The 22154-nt window shown below is 43.1% G+C and overlaps 1 protein-coding gene across 6 annotated transcripts in view; it reads right to left on the bottom strand.

The window, feature by feature from the left end:
• Eri3 (ERI1 exoribonuclease family member 3) overlaps nucleotides 1-16288 on the bottom strand; it is a 104605-nt gene extending 88317 nt beyond the window's left edge. For 4 of the 6 annotated variants that reach the window (XM_050131901.1, XM_050131904.1, XM_050131907.1 and 1 more), the window contains exons 1-3: nucleotides 15920-16288; nucleotides 13804-13879; nucleotides 1242-1519 (exon numbers count right to left, since the gene is read on the bottom strand). In XM_050131901.1, the coding sequence (XP_049987858.1) occupies nucleotides 1242-1519; nucleotides 13804-13879; nucleotides 15920-16054 (489 nt within the window). In that variant the 5' untranslated portion in view covers nucleotides 16055-16288. Of the gene's footprint in view, nucleotides 1-1241; nucleotides 1520-2522; nucleotides 2675-13803; nucleotides 13886-15919 lie in introns of those variants that run through there. The other 2 variants (XM_050131902.1, XM_050131903.1) reach the window with 2 other exon arrangements.
• Between the last annotated feature and the right edge of the window lie 5866 nt (nucleotides 16289-22154).

The raw sequence follows: 22154 nt of genomic DNA, 5'->3' as shown, positions 1-22154 counted from the left end.
CTCCACAATACAGTGAACTCCTCCCACCAGCATCCAACCATTCCAAACTAATCCAAACTTCTTGGTAACACTGCTTGAAAAGATTAAAAGGTCTTTGTATACAGTTGGTACTAAGGAAGAAAAGCAAAGATATTTTCCTTTCCAATAGACTAGCAATGTTCAGGCTATCTAATGTTACAGAACAAATTATACTAAACCAGGTACACACCTGTAATCCCACCGCTTGATGGACTGAGACAAAAGGATAGCAAGTTCAAAGCCAGCCTGGGCTATGAAATGAGTTCAAGGACACCCTGAACAACACAGTGAGATTCTTTATAAAGGAAAAGCAAACAAAAAATATTCCAAAATGTGTGGCTTTAAGCATTAAGAATCAATTGTTCAAGCTGGGCAGTGGTGGTGGCACATGTCTTTAGTTCCAGCATTCAGGAGGCAGAGGCAGATGGATCTCTAAGTTTGAGGCCAGCCTGATCTACACAGCAAGTTCAAGGGTAGACAGAGCTACACACAGAGAAATCCTGTCTTGAAAAACCAGAAAGAAATGGGGGGGGGGGGGGTTGTTAAGTGTTCTCTGTCATAGTTCCTAGGAGTCAGGAATGTGGCAGGTGCTGGGCTGGCAAATTCACTCCCATGATAGTTCACTAAAATGATTGGCAAGCTAGTGTTAGTTCTTGGATTACAGCCTCAGTTTCTATACATGTGTGTCTCTGCAGTACTGTTTGAGTATCCTCATAGTGTGGTAATGGCTTCTGCCAGAGCAAATGAGCCAAAGGAGCAAAGCAGACTGTAGTGTTTCTTCTAACCAGTCTGTGACCTTAGTCACACACTGTCTTTTCTACTACATTCCACTGGAGACAGGGTTACCTATGAGTCAGTGCAGACATGTTAACACCAGGAGGGAAGGTCACCTTAGAAGATGACTACCACAACCTCCTTCAAAGACCACAGGGCAAGGGAAGGAGACGGGACCACAGAACCCTAGGAGAGGAGGAAGGCTGGGAAAGAAGTATTCTGATTCCCAAAAGCTGAGGCGAAAAACAATGTATCCACTTCTCTACAGAGACTTTGGCAGTTCTGTCTTGCCCTACCACACTTTTAACCAATCTGTCTTGGAAGGCAAATATTTCAAAGAGTAAATAAAAGTCAGAAGATAGGAGAAAACTCTGGGTCCCAGGAAGCAAGACACTCCTCCCTCCCTCTTACCCACCCAACCTTTTCTGAAGCAATGATACAGCAGTTACCTGAGGATGAATCTGTGGCTTGTCGCAGGTGGCCTCAAAGTCCAGCACTAAAAAGTAGTGATACCTCTGGGGAGGAAAGGGCACCATTGCCGCCATTGACGCGCCAAAGCCGTGGGCCGCCAGCTTTCTGGTAGATATGGAACAGAACTCCGGAACGCCACAGGGAGAAAATAAGTGGGAGCCCAGCACTTTTCTTGCTCTTGAAAGTAAATATGAAGAAAATCGAGCTGCTCCAGTCTGTAAAGGTGCTAGCATTGAGCATCCAGAGGCATCTAAAACTTAGGGGAGGAAAGTTAAAAGAAAAAGAAAAGAAAACGAAAAACAAAACAAAAACAGAGAGCCTGGGTTACTCCCCTCCCACTGTGGCCTGGTTCCATCCAGTCATCAGGAATATCCATGCAACCTGAACCATTCCCCACGGTCTCCAGGCCCATTTTCTGAATCACGGTTTGTTACTAAAGTTTAAGAGCCAGCATCTGCAGTGTTATTAGTACAATCCTGTCTCCTAGGTCTTTCTCAAAGCAACACACAAAACTGGCTTCATTTGTAAAATGGAGCACTAGTTCAAAAGAGAGCAGGAACAGGACTTCTGCAGTCACTTCTCAGGAAGCAATAGTTAGCAAAGGATTCCAGAGCAATTTGAGGTGAGCAACAGCACAATGAGTCTAGAAACAGACTCACTTCCTGTATGCTCTCTTCAGCTCTTTACACATCATTTGCCCCTGGAGCACCCACCTGTGACTTGACATCTCCACATACCCTCTGTTGTCTATCAGCAAGGAAGTACAAGAGCCAACAAAGTCAATCCAGGGAATTCTGTTCATCACATTCTGATGATTCCCAATCTCCACACTGCTAAAAAGCACCCTGGGGGAACTGGGGAGCAGCTGGCAACAGCCTCAGGCCTCCTCATTTGCTGCCTTGGGCCTCACTCTCTCCTAGAGGCCCAGAATGACTATGAGGCCTTTCAAATAGAAAAGGGTAAGAGAAAACCCAGATGTGGCAGTAATGGGAGCATTTCTAAAAGTCTAGTAAAATTTTCTAAGGGAACATGTGCAAAAAAAAGAAAAAAAAACGGAATCATTTTTTTCTTTACATTTTCCCTTTAAATTCACACAATATCTGCTCTCCTCTAAGGGTTAGCTAAACATAAAAATCAAAGCCTAAGTTTTACTCACAAATAACCTGATCTAAGAGAAGGAAAGAAGGCAGAAATACAGGAACGTGTCCTCCCCCACATTAGACCCAATACAGAAATGTTCCTCAAACAAGAAATCTTACCATTTAATACACAAAGTGCCATAAGTTTATGCTCCCTGATGCCAAATTCCAACAGAACCAAAGGCTTGTCTCTAACACTGTCTCCCCATGCAGGGTAGGACAGTACTCTGTGAAGGGTGGAGCACACTCAGACCCAATGAGGTCACTACCACCTGAACAAAAAAAAAGCACAATGCAAATATGTCTTCTCTTCCCAGCTCTCTCCTGACTCCCTGAAAGCTACAACCCCTTGCCTGTGTTTCTATTAGGAAACACAGTAGTGTGGGCCCTCGGTCTCTGTATCTAAACATGAAATATCATGAGGATTGCCTGAAGACTAAAAAAGATTCTTCATGGATCCTACCACAAGCATGGCACTTGTTTTTATCATTGCTTTACAGCTTCCCCCAGAACTCCTAGTCCAGGGAAGACAAAGGCAAGCTTGAGCTTCACTATGTAATCTCTTATAAAGGCAAAAGGACCAAAGTCCCTTTGAGAGTCAGAATGCAAAATAAACCCATTCACTCACTCACTCACTCACTCACTCACCCACCCTACAGTATCGGGAAACAAGTGACAGATGATAATGGCTCCATTCCCCATTCTAGTTTAAATGCAAAGTCTTTCTGGAACTTAGACCTCTTCTAACCAACTGAGTCAGGTAGCAAGACTTTTGAAACTCTTAATGTGTTATAGTATACATAGTACATAAATCAACTAGATTCTGCCTGCCAATACCACAGGCAATAGTCTTGACTAACAAAGATTTCCTGTTCAGCACTTACTAGCCATGGCATCATGGGCACACTCTGTTCTTCAATTCCCTGCCTGTAAAATGACAGTAACAACAACAATAATAATAGTATCTACTTCTAAAGTGAGAATGGAATGAGAACAGAAGTAAAACATCAAGAGCAGTATCTAGCATATATTAGATCAGACAGTATTAGCTTACTATCATTACTACAGCTATGAAGGTGGCTCTTCTCTTGATTAATAATGCTTACAAAGTTACCTCCAACATCCCTATAATTCTCTAGGCCTCCTAAAGGGCACAATATACACACCCTATCCCCTCCCTTGGACAACACACTGATAGCTAGAGGGCCTCCTTTCTTACAAGCTTTGTTTTCTCATTTGACTTCATCCACTTGAATGAAGTCTTAAGAATAGACTGGAGAGATGGCTGCTCTTCCAGAGCACCTAAGTTTGATTCCCAGCATCCACATGGTGGCTCACAAGCTCTAGCTCCAGTCCCAGGGCATTGGATGCCCTCTTCTGGCCTTTGCAGACACTGCATGCACATGGTACCCAGATATACATGCAGGCAAGCAAAACAGCCATATATGTAAAAATAATGACGTAGATATTAGGAGGTCAGGCCTCCACATGTCAACACTAACTGGATTCCAAACTGCCTTCCTAACAACCAAAATCAGATCAAGTCAAAGAACAGAAGGCAATGCTTCCTCTTCCCTTTGTAAAAAATTCGATTCTAAGACCATTAAATGCAATAAAGAAGTATCTGTATCAGTTGGAGTTGGGAGAACAGAGGGGTTGAAATGAAGGCTACGAGCCAAGGCAGGTGAGAAGGGCATCCATGCAGAGGTGGCAAGGTTGACTGTACCATGTTAAAGCCAAGGGCAGGCACAGAGAACACTCATGACAAAAGGAATTTATTGAGATTTACACACAAGATAAACAAGTTATTGTTGAGGGAGGGGTAAAGAGCCAGTAACACCACAATAGTTACATACAAAAAGGAGAAGCAAAGTGCATCTATTAAGGATAATGGAAACAAGGTTTCTCACTGCTTTAAAAAAAAAAAAAAAACCCAAACCTGTAGTGTTCTTTGGAATTTGAATTCAATTCATGATTTCTGGTATAGATGTGGTGAATATGGATATATAAATGTAGATATAAATAAAAGTATGATAACAGCCAGGTGGTGGCGGTGCACGCCTTTAATCCCAGCCCTTGGGAAGCAGAGGCAGGCGGATCTCTGCGAGTTGGAGGCCAGACTGCGGTAGAGAGGAAGTTCCAGGACAGCTAGAACTACAAAGAAACCCTGTCTCAAAACAAAACAAAAGTACGATTATACACACACAAATAGATATAAATTCACACTGTAGGCATTGATTAAGGATGAGTTAACAACAATGAGCACACTTAGCACACAAGCACCTTCCATATACAACTGTCCACTGAAAGAACCAGAGCTCCTTGGAGAAATGGCAAGAAACTTACAAGATGAGCCTAAGATATCCTATAAGAAAGGAAGCGAATGCTCAAAGAAAAACAGAAACATATCAAAGAGACTCAAAAGCTACCTTGAGGGGATTCCTCTGTTGGTCAAAAAAAGAATGATGGAGATGGATTATAATGTAATGAATAAGCCAGAAAACCATGAGTTCATAAAAATTTAATAAATCCAATTAAAATCTATGGAGGCATATAACCACAGTTTCAATGTATTTATCCACAGAACCCTTATTAATTAGAATAAGAAGGAATTTTATAATGGAAAAGATGAGCAGACATCATCTTACACAACTGGTCAAAATAAGCATCACTGCTAGTTGTGGCAGCACACAACTTTAATCCCAGCACTCGGGAGGCTGAAACTGGAATTCAAGGCCAGCTTTGTACACAGTGAGATACAGGTCAGCCAGAGTTACATCATCAGACCCTGCCCCTCCCAAACAAAAGGCGTCAATAATGGGAAAAATCAAAATCACATGTTACTTGACAAGATGAAATGAGAACAAAGGATCATTTCTGATATCCTGCTGAAGAAGCATAATATGAGCCCAAGTGTAAGAAAGTATCAGACAAACCCTAACAGAGGAACAATACATCCAATAACCAGTCCATAATCTTCAAAAATATCAAAGTTATGTGTGTCAAGGAAAATATACCAAGGAAAGTATAAAGGAGACTACAGACTTGATAACTTGATGTAAACCTGGTGTGAGACAATGGTCTGTATCCTGTCAATTATATTTTAAATAAACACTGATTGGCCAGTAGCCAGGCAGGAAGTATAGGTGGGACAACCAGACACAAAGTAGAGGCAGGACAATGAGAACAGGAGAATTCTGGGAAGAAGGAGATCCTAATCTGCAGTCCTGCCCCATCCACAGAAGAAGCGAGATGTGACTGCCCTGCCAAATAAGGTACTGAGCCACGTGCCTAACATACACAAAAATAATGGGCTAATATAAGTTGTAAGAGTTAACAAGAAGCCTGAGCTAATGGGCCAATCAGTTTATAGTTAATGTAGACCTCTGTGTGATTTCTTTGGGACTAAACGACTGCAGGAACTGGGCAGGACAGAAAACCCCAGTCAACAAAAACCAGTGATCAACCACCCCTTTTGCTTTACTAAGAACATTCCTGGGACCATCAACAAAACTTGAATGGGATTCGTGGACCAGATAGAAGTTAACATATCGATGTGAATTATCTAATTTTGATAGTTGCAGTAAGGTAAGAAAGGGGCCTGCTTGTAGAAAATACACATCAAGTATCCTTAATAATAATAGAACATAAGTTCAGGACCTTAATTCTCAAATGGTTCAGAAAAGAAATCTTTGTATTGTACTTCTGATTTTTATGTAAATTCGGGTTGTTTCAAACTTTTGTTATTTTAAACACCTTCAAAACTCCAAGTACAGGACAGGTGCCTGAATTCAGGGACCCTCAATGCCACTGAGTCTCAACTGGAAAAGCTACCATCAGTGCCCTTTTGAACTGTCACTCTGGCCTCACACAGCCCTCTCAGGAAACACCTGGTGATTCCTTCAACAGCAAACCACCTGCTCTTGCCTGTGTTAGCAGCCTGAGGTTTCTTTTCCATTGATGTCTTTATACTTTGCAAATACTTTGCTACAAGTGTGCAGAATTTAAGTCTGTAGCTCCAGTATCAACTGGGACTTTGGAATCTGGTTGAGGTGAAGAACTCAAACAATCTATGACTCTCTGTATTTCTGCATAACATATTTTTTATTAGAGAACAAGATTCACATTTATTCTCAAACACCCTTTCCTTCTAGCAAATTAAAAGTAGTAAACAGGCCACAGTAAAAGAAAAAAAATGAATGACTTTCATCTCCAAATGAAGGGCTCAGCTCCCCAACAGGGACAGGGAGGGGTAAATAGGGACTGCCCTGAGGCCAGTCCGATTTGGAGAAACAGGCCTGTGCCACAGCCCCTGGAGGATGATCTCTGTGCAGAGTATTTACACAACAGACACCAATGGTTCCTCTGCAGCCATTACTGTCTATCAGGTAAATAACACATGTGCCAAGACACACATTTAATGAGGGAAATAATATGCCTTTATAAAAAGACTCAATCTGTATTTACCTGAGAGACCAAAGAAGCACCAAATCACCAGATTAGTGGAACCACAGAGGAGTCGTTCTGGTGTCTTGGGTAAATAGACATTTTATAGCCTCCATTACTGGAAAGGGAAGGGAGGGAGAGAGGGAGTCATTCTTTGACATCCACACACTGGCTAGGGGAAGCTTCAGATAGGACAAGCTGAGGAGTCCACCAGAAAACATTGTCTCCTGACACTCCACCTTCTCAGCCACACACACTTGAAACCTCTGGGAGCACACGGGTCTATGCCATCCCTGGATCCAACACACACCATTCAAAACCAGTTGTGAAGCAGAAACTATATTCCAAAGAAATTCCACAGTACTAAGGTCACCTCACTCAAAAGCCTGGGCCACTAAGTTTTAGCTTCCCAGTCCTGGGAAAGACATTATGTTATGCTAGGATGACTTAGCAATTTTACTCAAGTACCCAAGTCATAGAAACAACAAAGATACCTGTCTGGAACCTATTTGGTCCCATGCAGCTAAAAATAGCCCGAGAAACATGTAAATAAACTTCATGACTTCAAAAGTCGTACTACTGTGTGTGTTGGTAGAACACGCCTTTAATCCCAGTATTCAGGAGGCAGGTGGATCTCTGAGGCCAGCCTGGTCTACAAAGTGAGTTCCAGGACAGCCAAGGCTACACAAAGAAACCCTTCCTTGAAAAAAACAAAAAGCAAACCAAAAGTGATACTACTCAATCATACACCTTTACTGCCAGAGCACTTCTGTGAAAATCAACAAGGAAGAAACCTTAAGAAGCAAAACACAAGCCAGCCAGCCAGGGAGAAGCCAGAAAGAGGAAAGGTAACCCAAGACTCACTAGACAAGAAAGAGAAATAGCCAGGCATGGTGGTGCAGACCTTTTATCTCAGCATGCAGAGTTAGAGGAAGGCAAATCTCTGTGACCTGGAGGTCAGCCAGGGTTACATGGTGAGCCCTGTCTCAAACAAAAAAAGGAAAGGAGGGAAGGAGGGAAGAGGGGAGAGGAAGAGAAATAACCAACCCAAGAGTTCAATGTCAGGGTTCCAGAGCGCTGCACGTTCCAATGCAGGAAGCAGGTCTCAAACTCAAGCTTCTCTGCACTCTCACATAAAAAAGAGCCCAAGCACTCCGGTTAGTTTGCTAATGGCTACACTTAACAAGTGTCAGCTCCTAGCAATTGCACCACTTTCTGATAGCTCCAGGATGGGAAGGAAGCAGCACAAACGCTAATGGGGTCCTCATCTCAATGGAACACTCTCCTCTCCACACCTCATCTCTGCCTGGCCTATAGCCACAGTCACTACTGCTTCCAGACAGGGCTAGCAGAGCTCTCTGACATCAGGAACAGCTGCTAATCCCAAATCACCAGCAGTGCCGATGTCATCAAAAGCTGTCAGGAACACAAGTTCTGATGCCATCAATCAGCCATCTTAGCAGCTCAAGACAACACAAGAGGTAATTCTTTAGGCTCTGCCTGTTGTTTACTAACCCACCAGTCATGCCCACTTGCAAACTCCTTCTGGAGGCCAAAGTCACTAAGTCCTATGGATCAGATGTCTCTCCATGACAAACCGTCTTTCCCCAATATAAAAAAGATAAAGCTAGAGATGAGGAAGTCACAGTATGGCCATCCTCTAAGTATGCCCCACCCCTGCAGAGGGCATCCACACAACAGTAGGATCCAAAGCAGTTCACATCCCTCCAGTGTCCTTCATTCCTGAGGGTAAGCTAATGCTGAAGGAGTTACAACAGCACAGTTACTAAATACTGGTACCAGACAAACCCACCTCCGAGTCCTAACTCTACTACCCACTCTATCTTGGGTTCATGTCAACCACACAATGTATATATTAAGTGTTTTGCACACTAGTACAGGCTCAGTAAAAGGGAGTTATTGTCAACACATGAGAACAAGGAAAGAAAAATGAAAACCTATTATAAGTCAGGCACTGTGCTAGTAAGTTACATATTTTGCCTCATTTAATCCTCTAACAATCATGTAAAATAATAAGTGCATTCCTATCTTATACACAAGGAAACTGGGGCTCTACTTTCCTTTTCCACGCTCAGTGGCTCATGTCCCTTACCTGATTTCACAACACTAATAATTCATATCACCTTCAATTAGTTCTCTGAGGTAAGGTTGGGTTTTTAAGAAAAATATAAGTTAGCCTTGAGCAATAAAGAAATATAAACCATCCAGATTTTGTGTGTGTACATGTAGAGAGAGGTGTTTATTTTTTAAAAAATACACTTCAGCCAGGCATACGCCTTTAATCCCAGCACTCAGGAGGCAGAGGCAAGTGGATCTCTAAAGGCCAGCCTGGTCTACAGAGCAAGTTCCAGGACAGCCAGAGCTACATTGAAATATCCTGTCTCAAAAAAAAAAAAAAACAAAAAAAAAAAACAAAAAAAAACCACTTCAGCTTGAACACAAAGCAGCAACAGTTAGGGGCACCTTGAATTAAAATAACTGCAGTATGGGAAGAGGACCTCCAAGCCTCTTCCCATACACAAGCCCAGAGGTGTGACTCTCCCCACCTTACAGAGTGAGAAACTCTAAGGAGGTAGAGGTATAGTCAGCTCTTGCTCAAGTCCCCAAATGCGGCGCTTCCTTCTACAAATTTGGGTCTTGGCAAATGCTGCTCCCTCTGCTTTGGAAAGCACTGGTTATTTTTCACCAGCAAATTAACACTTTCTTTGAAACCCAGCTAAACCCGACACTTTTGTATATTTCTCTGACACCCCATGATAAAGTCAATGGTTTCCATGTGAGCCAGTAGCATGGTTTATTCTAACGTCATGACTTATCATCTCAATAGATGCTGACACTAAGTACCTGTCTCTTCTACTACTAACAATGTTCAAAGGCTCCGTGAGGAAGGATAGAGGTAGCAACAGAGCTCTGCATGCATGTACATGTAAAAAGAGGCATCCATGTGTGCACAAAAGCATATCTTGTAACTCTTTATTTTCTTGTTGGGCACTTTCATGCATTTCAGATTTTCACACAGCTTCAAAGAGGAGCACTGTGTTTTAATCTAAATGGTACATGAGTTCTAGAAATCTGGAAGCAGAGTTGGTTTCTTAAAAGCAACAACTATATTTTATTCATTTCTTTTACTCCCAGCACATAATCGGGCACAATTAAGAAAATGAGGACTTGCTAAATGAATCATATCCCCAAAGTCATGGTGCCAACTACTCCAGAAGTAGAACATGCTAGACAGAGCACAGCCAAACAAAGCTAGCTAGCTTCCTTCCACCCCTTCTTTCCTTTCTGCCATTCTCACAGCTCAAACATTCTTACTCAGAGAGAGAGAGGGATGGAGGGAGGGAGGGAGGGAGGGAGGGAGGGAGGGAGGGAGAGAGAGAGAGAGAGAGAGAGAGAGAGAGAGAGAGAGAGAGAGAGAGAGAGAAAGAATATTGCCTTGGTGCTGGAATACTATTAAAAGGATTAATTTAGGGTCCGGTGTTTGGACTGTCACATCCAATCACTACACACAGATCTACAGCTTCCCAAATCAGACTCATGCAAAAAGGAATCAATCGCAAGGACACAGAGGGTCTGAACAGGCATACTAATGGCTTTCTAAGGTGCCAGCGGCCAGCTTTGACACTCCCATAAATTATCTGCCTTTTGATTTTACCTGTAGCTGTGGGGCACAAGGCACAATTTTGAACATATCAAAGCAATCCCTTCTAACCCAAGGCTCCCCAAGGAATGGACCCCAAAGGAGGAAGAAGCTAAAACAACAACCCAAAGGGAATCTGCTTCCCAACAGGTCTGGCCCTCAAAATCATCAATTAAAACCCAACAGAACCAAATAAATAAAGCAGGATTCAAATAAAGTCTAGCAGAATGGATGGAGCATCAACACACTCTACAATGACTATGCATCTCTCACTCAAGGGAAGAGAAATCACAGCAATCAACTTGCACAATTTCATCTGGAGGCAAGTCTGCACTAGCTTTAACAGTCCCTTACAATGTGATCTTGGGCAACTCAATTTAACCTTCTTTGGTAGCAAGAAAACCAAAACAGACCACATGGCTTATTTCCCTGAGTGGGAGGGAAAAGTAACAGAATTACTCAAGAGGCACTTCACAGAGATGCAGGGTCAGTACTGTGGCAACACCAATAAATGGTCCCGAAGAGGGAGGAAGGTTAGTAACGAGGGTGAGTCTTGGGATGCTGCTTAATCCTAAAGCGCCACACTTTATTCAAGGCATGTGGTCTATGGAACTCCTACGATATGTGAATTTTCCACAGTGAAAACTCATGCCTTGCTTTAGTTATAGCTGCCTCCTGTAGATCGGCTGAGCTTTTACCATGTGGACATAAGGAAACTGTGCAAAGCTTAAGAAGCCAAAACTCCTATCAGCCAACTACATCCTGCTTTGGGGCAGAACGTTAGTAGTAGCACCTGCCTTTAATCCTGGCACTTGGGAGGCAAAGCCAGACAGATCTCTAGGAGATCGAGGCTAGCCTAGTCTACATAGAGAATTCCAGACCAGTCATAGTGAGAGCCTGTCTAAAAATTAAAACAAAGAAAAATAAACAGTATTAATGCACTACTAAGAGTTTCCTCTACATCATTAAAGCCTTTAAACAGTGTTATTAAATCCTACTATCTCCATTTTAGACAGCAAAGTGAAACTGAGAGAGGTAAGTGGCTGACCAAGATCACAGAAACACCAGGCTTCTCTCCATCACTGCAAGTGCGCTGGGGCTCACAGAAGAGGAAGAACGAGGGAAATAGAGTGGCATTCTGACTGTAAACTTTCCACACTCAACAAACAAATTTATTGGCTTCCTGCTTGAGACACACCATCACAGTTGATCTGGCAGACATTTCCAAAATCAGGCATGGGTTATCAATCTGCTACAGGCCAGGTAAGAATAGACCAATAGAACATACAGAATGAGGACAACTGCCTAGAAAGCTTAGGAATGCAGCTCAGTTTCTGTGCATACAGCTCAAGTAATGCAAGCTATTAAGCAAGGATCCCTAAAATGAAGATCCCCTCCAAGGGTTCCATTCAGGCCATACCTCTTTCAACAGAAGTTTCCAAAAACATTTTAATTCACTGTATGCTGACTCTCTTTTGCAATCTGTGAAATAGTAGCTGGCTAGCATTTCAAAGAAATTCTCTAGTAGACACCTTTTAAGTGTCATTAGAAAGACATGAAATTAGTAAAGAGAATTAATACTAACAAACACACACACACGAGTTCAATTATACTTGATGTGGTCCTTAAGGACCACAAAACTAACACATAAGGGGAATAAAACTGTTACCCCTGACTCTTGACTGTTCTCTCTGCTTCCAGTTTTATCTGCCCCTTCAATCCATTCTTCATACTGATAGCGAAACAAGTTTTCTACAACACAAAACTCCTAATTATAATCTTCATTTTTTTCCTTTTTCTTACTGTTTTGCTTTGCAACACAGGCTTGCCTTGAATGATTAGCAATCCTCCTCCCTTAGCCTCCTAAATACAGGAGTATACCACCACCCTTAGCTGCTTACAATCTTTCAGTGGCTTCTTACTGTTCTAATTTAGAGGTCGGCAAACTATGGTCTATGGGCCAAATCCAGCTGCAACCCACTTTTATAAATAAAGTTTTACTAGAACACAGTCATTTCCACTTTCACAGCATCCACAGCTGCTGAAAAGCTCGCTACAAGCTGTACAGCTGTAAAGGAGTCACAAAGCCTCAATACCTATTCCTGTCCTTTCTAGAAAGCTTGCTAACCTTTAGTCTTTTTAACTGCCCCAACCTGCCCACCTCCCAGCACCGTCTAAACAGTTTCTAAGGCCCAAGCCTCTGCTCACCTTTCCTGCTTCACTCCCCATCTGCCTTTCAATTACACTGACCTACCTCAAACTCAACAAAGCTCTGTCACTTGGTCCCTGAAGTGTTTAATTCTAAGTAAGGAGGCTGATTACTCTGAGAAGCCATCCCAGAGTCTACAAGTCCAGGTTAGGGTCACTCCCATAGACCCAGACAACCTAGGTCCCTTACTTTAGTACTATTGGGTGTATCATACCTGTTGCATTACTATTGGTCTCTCCTATGGATCTGAAAGTTTTTGAATATCATGGGCAGTCTTGTTTACTACTGTAATCCGAGCAACTAGCAAAATGTCTGGGTCCTAGTTATTGAAGAAATGACTCCCAATTCCACCTTTTTAGTAAGTTCAGGTGGAAGGAGGTGGGAACTCACCAGCCATTCGCTCAAAGGTGACACACAACTCAAACCCAAATATATCACAAGAGCCACACGTGAGGTGGTCTTACGGTTGAATTAAAATGAATTTAATGTCTCAGAATATAGGGCTATTCCAGCTCTACTCAATTACCCTAAAGGTGAGGTACTCATGAGGTGTCTATCAAAGAAATCAAGGCTAGGCACAGTAGTCCATACTTGTAATCCAGCTACCAGGCAGAGTCTGACACAGGAGCATCACCAGTCTGAGGCCAGTATGGTCAATTTAGTTAAGATCAAATATAAATTTTAAAAAAGGAGAGAGAGGGAGAGGGAGAGGGAGAAGGAGAGGGAGATGGAGAGGGAAGGAGGGAGGAAGGGAGAGAGAGAGAGGGGAGAAAGACTAGGAATTTTGTTCAGTGATGGCACACTTGCCTAGCATGTTGCAAGGTCCTGGTACTGAGGTACATTCCCAGTATTGAGAAAAAGAAAAAAAAAAAGCAAATCATGACAGAACTGGAAAGTCTAAAGTCTAGATCATTCATCTCCAACTCTTACTCTAAAGACTGTGGTCGATTTCAGTTGCAGGAAACTTTAGCACATGCTACTTTATAAGAAACTACAGAAAAATGCAATCTGCACCAGGCCCCATCATGTACCCACCACACCCAAACAGTAAGACACCAAACGAGATCATGCAACAGGATTCTCACCTCTCCTTACTTCGAAGATGCCAAGACTGGCAGCTGGAGACGCTGAAGGGTCTGTGAGAGCTGGAAAGCCCCAATGCTGTGGACAAACACATATCTCTGCAACAGGTATATTTCAATTCAAGGGTTTAAATTCTCATTAAGGGTCATTCTCAAACTCATAATGAATTCAAACTTTGGAATATAGCTATCTCTGTGCAAAGACAATGGTACTACAGACCTTTCAGATGCTATTGACTGATATATATAAAATATACCCACATATATGTATATATGTATGCATGTATATATGTATATATAGGTGTGTAATACACATATATATGGGTTGTATAGATATGAATTATGAATTTCACATGTTCTCTGATATATTGTTCTTCCTAAGGAAGTTTATTTTCTAGAAATAACAAATATTCATAATATCTGAGCCTCAACTAAGAAAGATGGTAATGAAGCGATGGCTCACTGGATAATTTCAGAATCCTATCAAACAAGAACACAAGGCTAGCAGTATTCAGAACTCAGGAACTGGGGCTGAGCCAAGACTGAAGAGAAGGGTTCATTGCTACAAACCTATAGGCAGTAACTGGAATAGAAACACAGATCAGGAAATACTTTCAAAATACTTCCAAGTCGGGCTCAGATTCTAAGAAAGTCAAGCTAGCCAAAACCCAAATCAACACATCAAGGAAGCTAAGCATAGATGGTACATGAGGAGGGGCCAACCAGGGCTACACATCAACACCATCAAAAAAATAAAAATTTTTTAAAAGTATCAAGGAATATCTATCATATTTATCACCTATTTCAGATATTCTTAAGGACAAGAAATCACAGACATGATCTTTTAAGACAGTAAAACCCTGTGCACAAACATCTATTGATTGGAGCCAAACATATTCCTGTCTGCCCTGCCACACACTTAAGACTCAATTCTCTCCTGAACCCTCCCACTTATCCCATACCAGAGTAAACTTTCCAAAAATGAAATGGAATCAAAGCACTTCTATCTGGAAATTTCAAGTTTGAGGGAGAGCTCTTAGGCAAGCTCTATGACCTAGCTAGCTGATTCTCTGCATGATCTTGGGGCAGGAATTGTTAATGTGCTTTTAATTTGGAGTGCTTAAGTTGCCAAAGTGCTCTGAGCTCCAGTGAAGCACCACAGAATCCATAAAGGAACCTTATCAATCACCTCCCGGCAGCTCCCTTCCCCCACCCGGCACCTGTCCACCGGCAGCCAACTGGCTTTCTAACCAAGATCACAGGCACACATTAGTGGAGTCACACTCCACGTCACTGTTTATAAATTGGCTTTTAAATGGTGGGGGATTCAAGTATAATATACTTAAGGTCCAAGAACAAGCCCACTAAAACAAGGTCTACTGTGTATGATAAAGTCAGAATAAAGCTGAATTTGATGAAGCCAGTTTCTGGTACAAACCCCACAGTCAAAAAATCATTCAGCCAATCACAACCTACTACAGTCAAATAGAGTATCGTCTTTAGCCAATGGGAATCATGTTTTGCTGCCCTTAACACTGGAAAACCGATGAAACGCACTAGCAAATGCATGCATAAAAATGGTCAGAGACAATTGTTGGTCCTAGTCATTGCAAAATCCTTATCCCCGGATGAGGGGCCCCATATCCAGCATCTTCCAGGTCAACATCCAACATCCCAAGTCATGCTTTGTTTTAAGAAAACACCTGTTGCTGGGCCATTTGCAATAAAGGCATACAAAAAAGCTACCCGGATTAAGGCCCTTTCTTCATTCTGACCACCATCATTACCCATAGCTTGGGACTTACAAGAAAGTAAAGTGCTAACGTGTGTTCTGGGATGCGGAGGGGGTACTCTATATATCTACTAATTCCTTAATCTATTTCTATTTTCTCTGGTCTAATCTCCCTTCTCCAGTAATCTCAAATTAGGCCCCTTCCTCATCCCACCTATCTCGCAAAGCCCAGCTCCACCCCCAGCTCCCCCTTCGCCAAGTTAGAACATGCACCCAGGGTGAGCACACGGGCCAGTATTCCAGGCTGCGTGAAGTGTGCGCGCCACGACCCACACCCCACATGCATCAACCAGGGCCCAAGCTAGGGGCCCTCTCAATCTCACCCACCCCAGGGTGTTGCCCCCAGTTCGGGCCCATCCAGGTCCAAGGGAGCGTAAGGGGAGGGGCAGGGGGCCAGGAGACCAGCCCTCCTTCCCAGGGCCGCCCCCGCCCCCCGTCAGCTGCCGGAGAGGCTGTCGCCATGGCAACGCCCCCTCCTCCGGGCCAGCGCGGCAGGCTCTCTCCAGGTGCAGGCCCCGACGTCTCCCTCGGCCTCAGCAGGCGGTTGGAGCAGTTGACGGCAGCGGGCACGGCCCGCGCCGCCTGCGGCGCTGACCAGGCAGAAGCAGAGCCAGCTCCGCCCGCTCCCCACAGCCCGTTCCAGGCCGCCTCAACAGCGGCAGCCAGCACCACGAGTCCACAACACACCGACTCACCTCCGCGCACTCTGACCCCGATCGACGCGGTGGACGGGCGGGCGCAGTAGCCAACCGCTGAGCCCGCTGCTGGCACCTTTGGCCAATGAACTACAATGAGGCGGGGCTTCTTCTCCCCAAACGCTCTCTCTGCCGCCGACATGCGCGCTAAGGTGTGTCAAGATGGTGACCGTTGGCGCTGAGCCTTGTGGGACTTGTAGTTTGGAGGAGACACGTCTTCAGAAGAGAAGGGGAGGGTCACTTCTGAACAGTAAAAGGGATTTTCTTAAAAATAAATAAATGGGAGTAATACTAAAATAAACCGAAAATTCGTCATGCTTATAATCACACAGATTCTCTACTTGTTTTTCCCTCCTTCACTGTAGGCACACGGTGAGTATGGGCTCAGGAGATGTTTTCTTCAGGCAACACCTTCTGTGATTCGTTCGTCAACAAGTAATCATTATCCACTTTCTGATTACGGACCTGGGGGAGATCTGGAAAGAAGGAAAGCGTATTCGGATAAGAAGAAAATGCTTAGATTTTTGAAGGGCCTCTCAAAAGGAAGAAGCTATTGGCTTGTTCAGGTCCCCGCAGAGAAAATGTCAGGGTTAAAAGGATTCCGGCCGTAGCCAGGGAGGTGGGGGGTGGGGTCTAGATGTAGTTTCTCCAGGCAGCTGGGGAGAATTTACACCTAGTGCGATGGGTTAGTGTCTCCATCTTAGCTATGCTTCTCTGGGAAGTCCTCATGCCGCGTTATGAAATGGGAAAGCTTCGATCTTAACCAAGCCGCTAATGATTTTGACATCCTCTTAGTCAGATCCATTTTAGGAGCCATCTTCAGTTCCCAAGCTTCTCTGTCTGCCACCTGCTATTTTCACTAAAAACAGTTGGTATCAGTCCTGGACCCTGCCACCTCTGAGATCTTAGCATAATGGTTCCTGTCTGCGCTGGAAAAGCCTGTAATCCCCATATCAGGGAATGCCTTCTTTAATCTCACCCACATAATGGGTAAGGTGGTTCTACTGTGAACCTACAGAACTGATTGCGGCGCTTTACCATTGTCGTCTCCTTGCCATCTTTCTCCTGGGAATTTAAACTCGTTTAAGATAGGTATTATTTCCATATCGTTCATGCTGCATCCAGCTATAACCCAGTATGGTGTCAGCCAGAGAGCAGCGATGCAATAAAATGCTTGTGACAAATGAGGGAGCAAACAGAAGCAGAAACAGATATCCTTCATTCCCAAGGCAGGAAAGTTGGAGGCATGATTGCCTGTCCTCCAATTCTTGGAACCGAAACCGGGGCCTCTTCCTTCTATTATTACATAAACATTAACATAGGTTGGCCCAGTTGTCAACACGTGTTTATAATTCAGTATTGGGCACTGTCTGTTGCTAATGATTAAATGGTAAGACATAAAACCCGTATCCTTGAGGCAATTCTCTATTGGAGAGTGAATGGAGAGGGATGGACAATGAACAAATAAATATATACAAATAAATATAGAAATAAGGCAAATAAGAGGTCATTAGATGGCGTCTTCTTTGGGGTTTCAAAACACCGTGACAAAGCTCGATTTGGGGAGGAAAGCATTTATTTTCCTCAAACTCACACGTCACAGTTCATCATTGAAGGAAACCAAGGCAAGAACTCAAGGAAAGAACCTGGAGGCAGGACCCGAAGCAGAGGTCACAGAGGAACACCACTTTCTGGCATTTCTTTGTAGCTTGCTCAACCTGCTTTGTTTTGTTTTCGAGACAGGTTTTCTTTGTGTAACAGTCCTGACTGTTGTCCTGAAACTTGTTCTGTAGAACAGGCTGGCCTCAAAGTCAACAAAGACCCACCTGCCTCTGCTTCCCAAGTGCTGGGATTAAAGACGTGCGCCACCACTACCACCACCCCTGGGCTCAAGCTGCATTCTAATAGTGCCCAGGACCACTAGCCCAGAGAGGACACCACTCACAGTGAGATGGACACTTCCTCACCAATCACCAATCTGATGGGGCATTTTCTCAGTTGAATTTCCCTCTTCCCAAATGACTCTAGCTTGTGACAAGTTGCCATAATACTCGTCAGAACAGATGGCCTTTCCTGTTTCTGGTCTGTCCTGAAAGCAAAGCGGAGAGTTTTTGTTTGTTTGTTTGTTTGTTTGTTTGTTTGTTTAGCTATAAGAATAAAGTAGGGCTAGAGAGCTCAATGGGTTTGGGGGTATTTTGTGACATTTGCCACTGCCAAACCTGACAACTTGAGTTCCATACATCAAGATTTGCATGACTGAAGGGAAAAACAATACTCTTTCAAGCTGTCCTCTGACCTCTACAGGCACACTCTCTCTCTCTCTCTCTCTCTCTCTCTCTCTCTCTCTCTCTCTCTCTCTCTCTCTCTCACACACACACACACACACACACACACACACAAGTAAATTTAAATTTTATTTTATTTTCAAAAAGAATGAAGTAAGCAAAACCAGATGTGCTAGTTCAAACATGTACTCTCAGCACATAGGAGGCTGAGGTACAAGGTTCTTAAATTCAAGGGCAGCAAGTTAGGGTAGAGACTGAGACTCTATCAAAAAAAAAAAAACAAGCAAGCAAGAAGAAAGGAAGGAAGGAAGGAAGACCATTTACCAATTTAGAAGCATGCAGGCGAGACAACAAAATTCCTAAAATTTAAAAAGGATACAGAAAATATCAAGGGAGCAGGAGAGAGGTTAAATTAAGATACTTATTTTAAGGTCTAGCCCAAACACCACCCTCCATGTAGCCTTCCATGTGTGACTGCCACCCAGGGTGCACTCCTTCCTTTGTGGTCTTCTAGGACTCAAACGTTCAGCTTCCAGGACAGTTCTGAGCCATAAACTCTCTTTGGACAAAGACCATGAAACTATATTCAAACAGCAGAGCACGGTAAGAACTGGGTATATACTTAGCACCTTACAAAGCTGCCCAATGCTTTGTAAGCATTTGGGTCTCTCAAGCCTTGGTTCTTTAGTATAGCTCTAGAGCAGGACTTCCAAAACTTTTCCACTCATGACCCCCCCCCATTTTTTTTTTTTTTTAAGAGAGGGTTTCTCTGTAACTTTGGAAACCTGTACTGGAACTCGCTCTGTAGACCAGGTTGTCCTTGAACACAGAGATCCACCTGCCTCTGCCTCCCAGGTTGCTGGGATTAAAGGCGTGCGCCACCACTGCCCACCTGACAGCCACTTTCTTTCCTTTTTTTTTTTTTTTTTTTTTTTTGGTTTTTCGAGAGAGGGTTTCTCTATTTAACAGAGGGCCACCAGGCCAGGGTGACACTGTTCCCAGTGGGCTTGGCCCTCCCACATCTACCATCAACCAATACAATGTACAGTGCCACCAAAGATTTTCTCACAGGCATCTTCCCCACTGAGGTTCCTTTCCCAGATTATGCAGGTTTGTGCCAGGTTGGCAGAAAAGCCAACCAGGACATAATGCTTAGCACCATTTCAGAGATGGCTGAAAAATTATTTAGTAGTCTTTTTATATATATACATAAAATTCAAGTCAGCAACTCAAACAGCAATTTTTAAAATCAAACATTCTAACACACTACAACCCAAAGATAAACTCTCTTGACACTTACATGGACTAGGGAATGCTAGGAAAATAGTAAAAGACCTTTTCCCCATAATTAAAGCGCCAGTGCTTCTATTAGAGCAGCACACTTTACCTGTGCAGTAAGAACACTGCGGTTCATAAGCTACAGCTATCTTGAATCTGAGCGGAGGTGTTTCCCACAGCATCGGTTGGAGCTGGGTGGTGTGACAGCAAGCACCGTGCAGAGCTGTACATTGCATGTTTAAGGCCAAGGCTGCAGTGCAGACCCACGTTACAGCATGAATGAGCATGTCCAGAAACATCTCAGACTCTTTACACATTTGATTTTGAATTTTTTTGGCCAATTCACATTCAGAATTTTTTTTTTACTATTGCCATTTTTTGTATATACCCCCAACTCCCAGCAATCTGTCCTATTACCCCTTATTGGGGGGTCATAGCTGACAGTTTAAGAACCTGGGCTGTAGGGCTGAAGAAACTTAGAGGACCCAGGTTTGATTTCCAGCACCCATATAGCAGCTCACAACTATCTATAAGTCCAGTTCCAGGAGATCTAATGTTCTCTTCAGGTCCCCAAATATTGTTTATAAATGTTTGTTTACATTTAAAGGGGGATTGCTATAGAGATGGATACTTTGCATTGGTATGGATCTTGTTTTATTGATACAAATTTAAGGTCAATTTTGTTATACTGTGTATGTGTATTTTTGATCTTGATTAAGGTATTGTATTTTTCCAGCTGATTTAAAAATGTAATGTATAATTAAGAAATATAGGTTAATAGATTATCATCTATAATAGTCAAGCTTGTAGTCATGTTAGTTAGCTTTTCTAGATGTACAGAAATGTATTTCAGATGGATAAGCATTCCTCAAACCTTTCAAAGACGACAGAATATGGCCTTTAAAATGTTTAAGGACTTAGGACTTTTCATGACAATGAGACACATCACTCCTCGCAGCACCAACTACTCCAAGAGGAAGATGGGCATTGAAGAGGCTACTTATGAAGTTGGTTAGCCATTTGGGCAAGCTCTTTCCTGGACTTCTTGATGTTATGGTGTATGAACTGGATATGCAGGATGCACAGAAAAAATGACTGCTGAAGTTGCCTCAAGAAGGTGAGACAGTCCTTCAGGGTTCCTGCTTCATGAAAGAGTCTGCCAGACATTCTGCAGGACACAGAAGAAAGTGACTGGCAAACTGCCAATATATACGGAACTGTCTTTGAAATTTCCTGCTTCTTGGAAAAGTCTACTGGATACTATGGGCCAGTAAGCTGAAGATGAGTGCCTGCAATGTTACAGAAGAACTTTGGGTGACTGTCCAGGCAGTGAGATGTCTCTGTCAATTCTAGAGTTTTGGAAGTTGCTAACAATGCACTTCCTGTTAACTTAGGTAATATTATATTCTTCTGCGGTCTTTGATGAAGTTGAAGAATAGATAGTTATAATTATAGATTTCCTTAGTTATGATAGGAGATAAAGTAGATATAAATATTGTAACTATAATTCTTGCTTGATACCTGTTTTGTATATGTAATTGTACTATGTTAAAATTAAAACCTTCCTTTTCATTTAGGCAGAAAAAGGGAGATGATGTGGGATTCCCCTCTGAATTCTGTGATCACCATTAATTAACAAAGAAACTGCTTTGGACTTATAGCAGGGCAGAACAGAGGTAGGTGGGGAAAACTAAACTGAATGCTGGGAGAAAGAAGGCAGAGTCAGAGAGATGCCACGTAGCCACCAACAGACCAGCCAGAACCTTGCTGGTAGGCCACGAGCTCCGTGCTAAAATATAAAATAATGGATGGGTTAAATTAATATGTAAGAGCTAGCCAATAAGAAGTTAGAGCTATGCCGGTGGCGCACGCCTTTAATCCCAGCACTCGGGAGGCAGAGGCAGGTGGATCTCTGTGAGTTCGAGACCAGCCTGGTCTACAAGAGCTAGTTCCAGGACAGGCTCCAAAACCACAGAGAAACCCTGTCTCGGAAAAAAAAAAAAGAGGAAGAAGTTAGAGCTAATAGGCCAAGCAGTGATTTAATTAATACAGTTTTTGTGTTGTTATTTTGAGTCTGGATGGCCAGGAAGAAAAGATTGGTCTCCTACAAGAGGTTATACTCCTCACTGTTCTAGTAGCTACACCATAGAGAGCAGCTGCTCATCTGAGACTAAAAACTGTTCAAAGCCTCTGGTTTGATCATTTGGGCCCACTGCAACCCCAACACAGTGGGCACATGGAAGCTATGTCGACACCTAACCCTTGCTCCCAAAGGAAGGTATAATAGTCAGATGAGGTGCTAAG

The sequence above is a fragment of the Alexandromys fortis genome, unplaced genomic scaffold (genome assembly GCF_014885135.2).
Source record: "Alexandromys fortis isolate MF-2015 unplaced genomic scaffold, M_Fortis_MF-2015_v1.1 scaffold_302, whole genome shotgun sequence".
NCBI classification, from domain to species: domain Eukaryota; kingdom Metazoa; phylum Chordata; class Mammalia; order Rodentia; family Cricetidae; genus Alexandromys; species Alexandromys fortis.
Note: the sequence above shows the minus strand (reverse complement) of the source record. Positions and strands in the feature narration are given on the sequence as shown.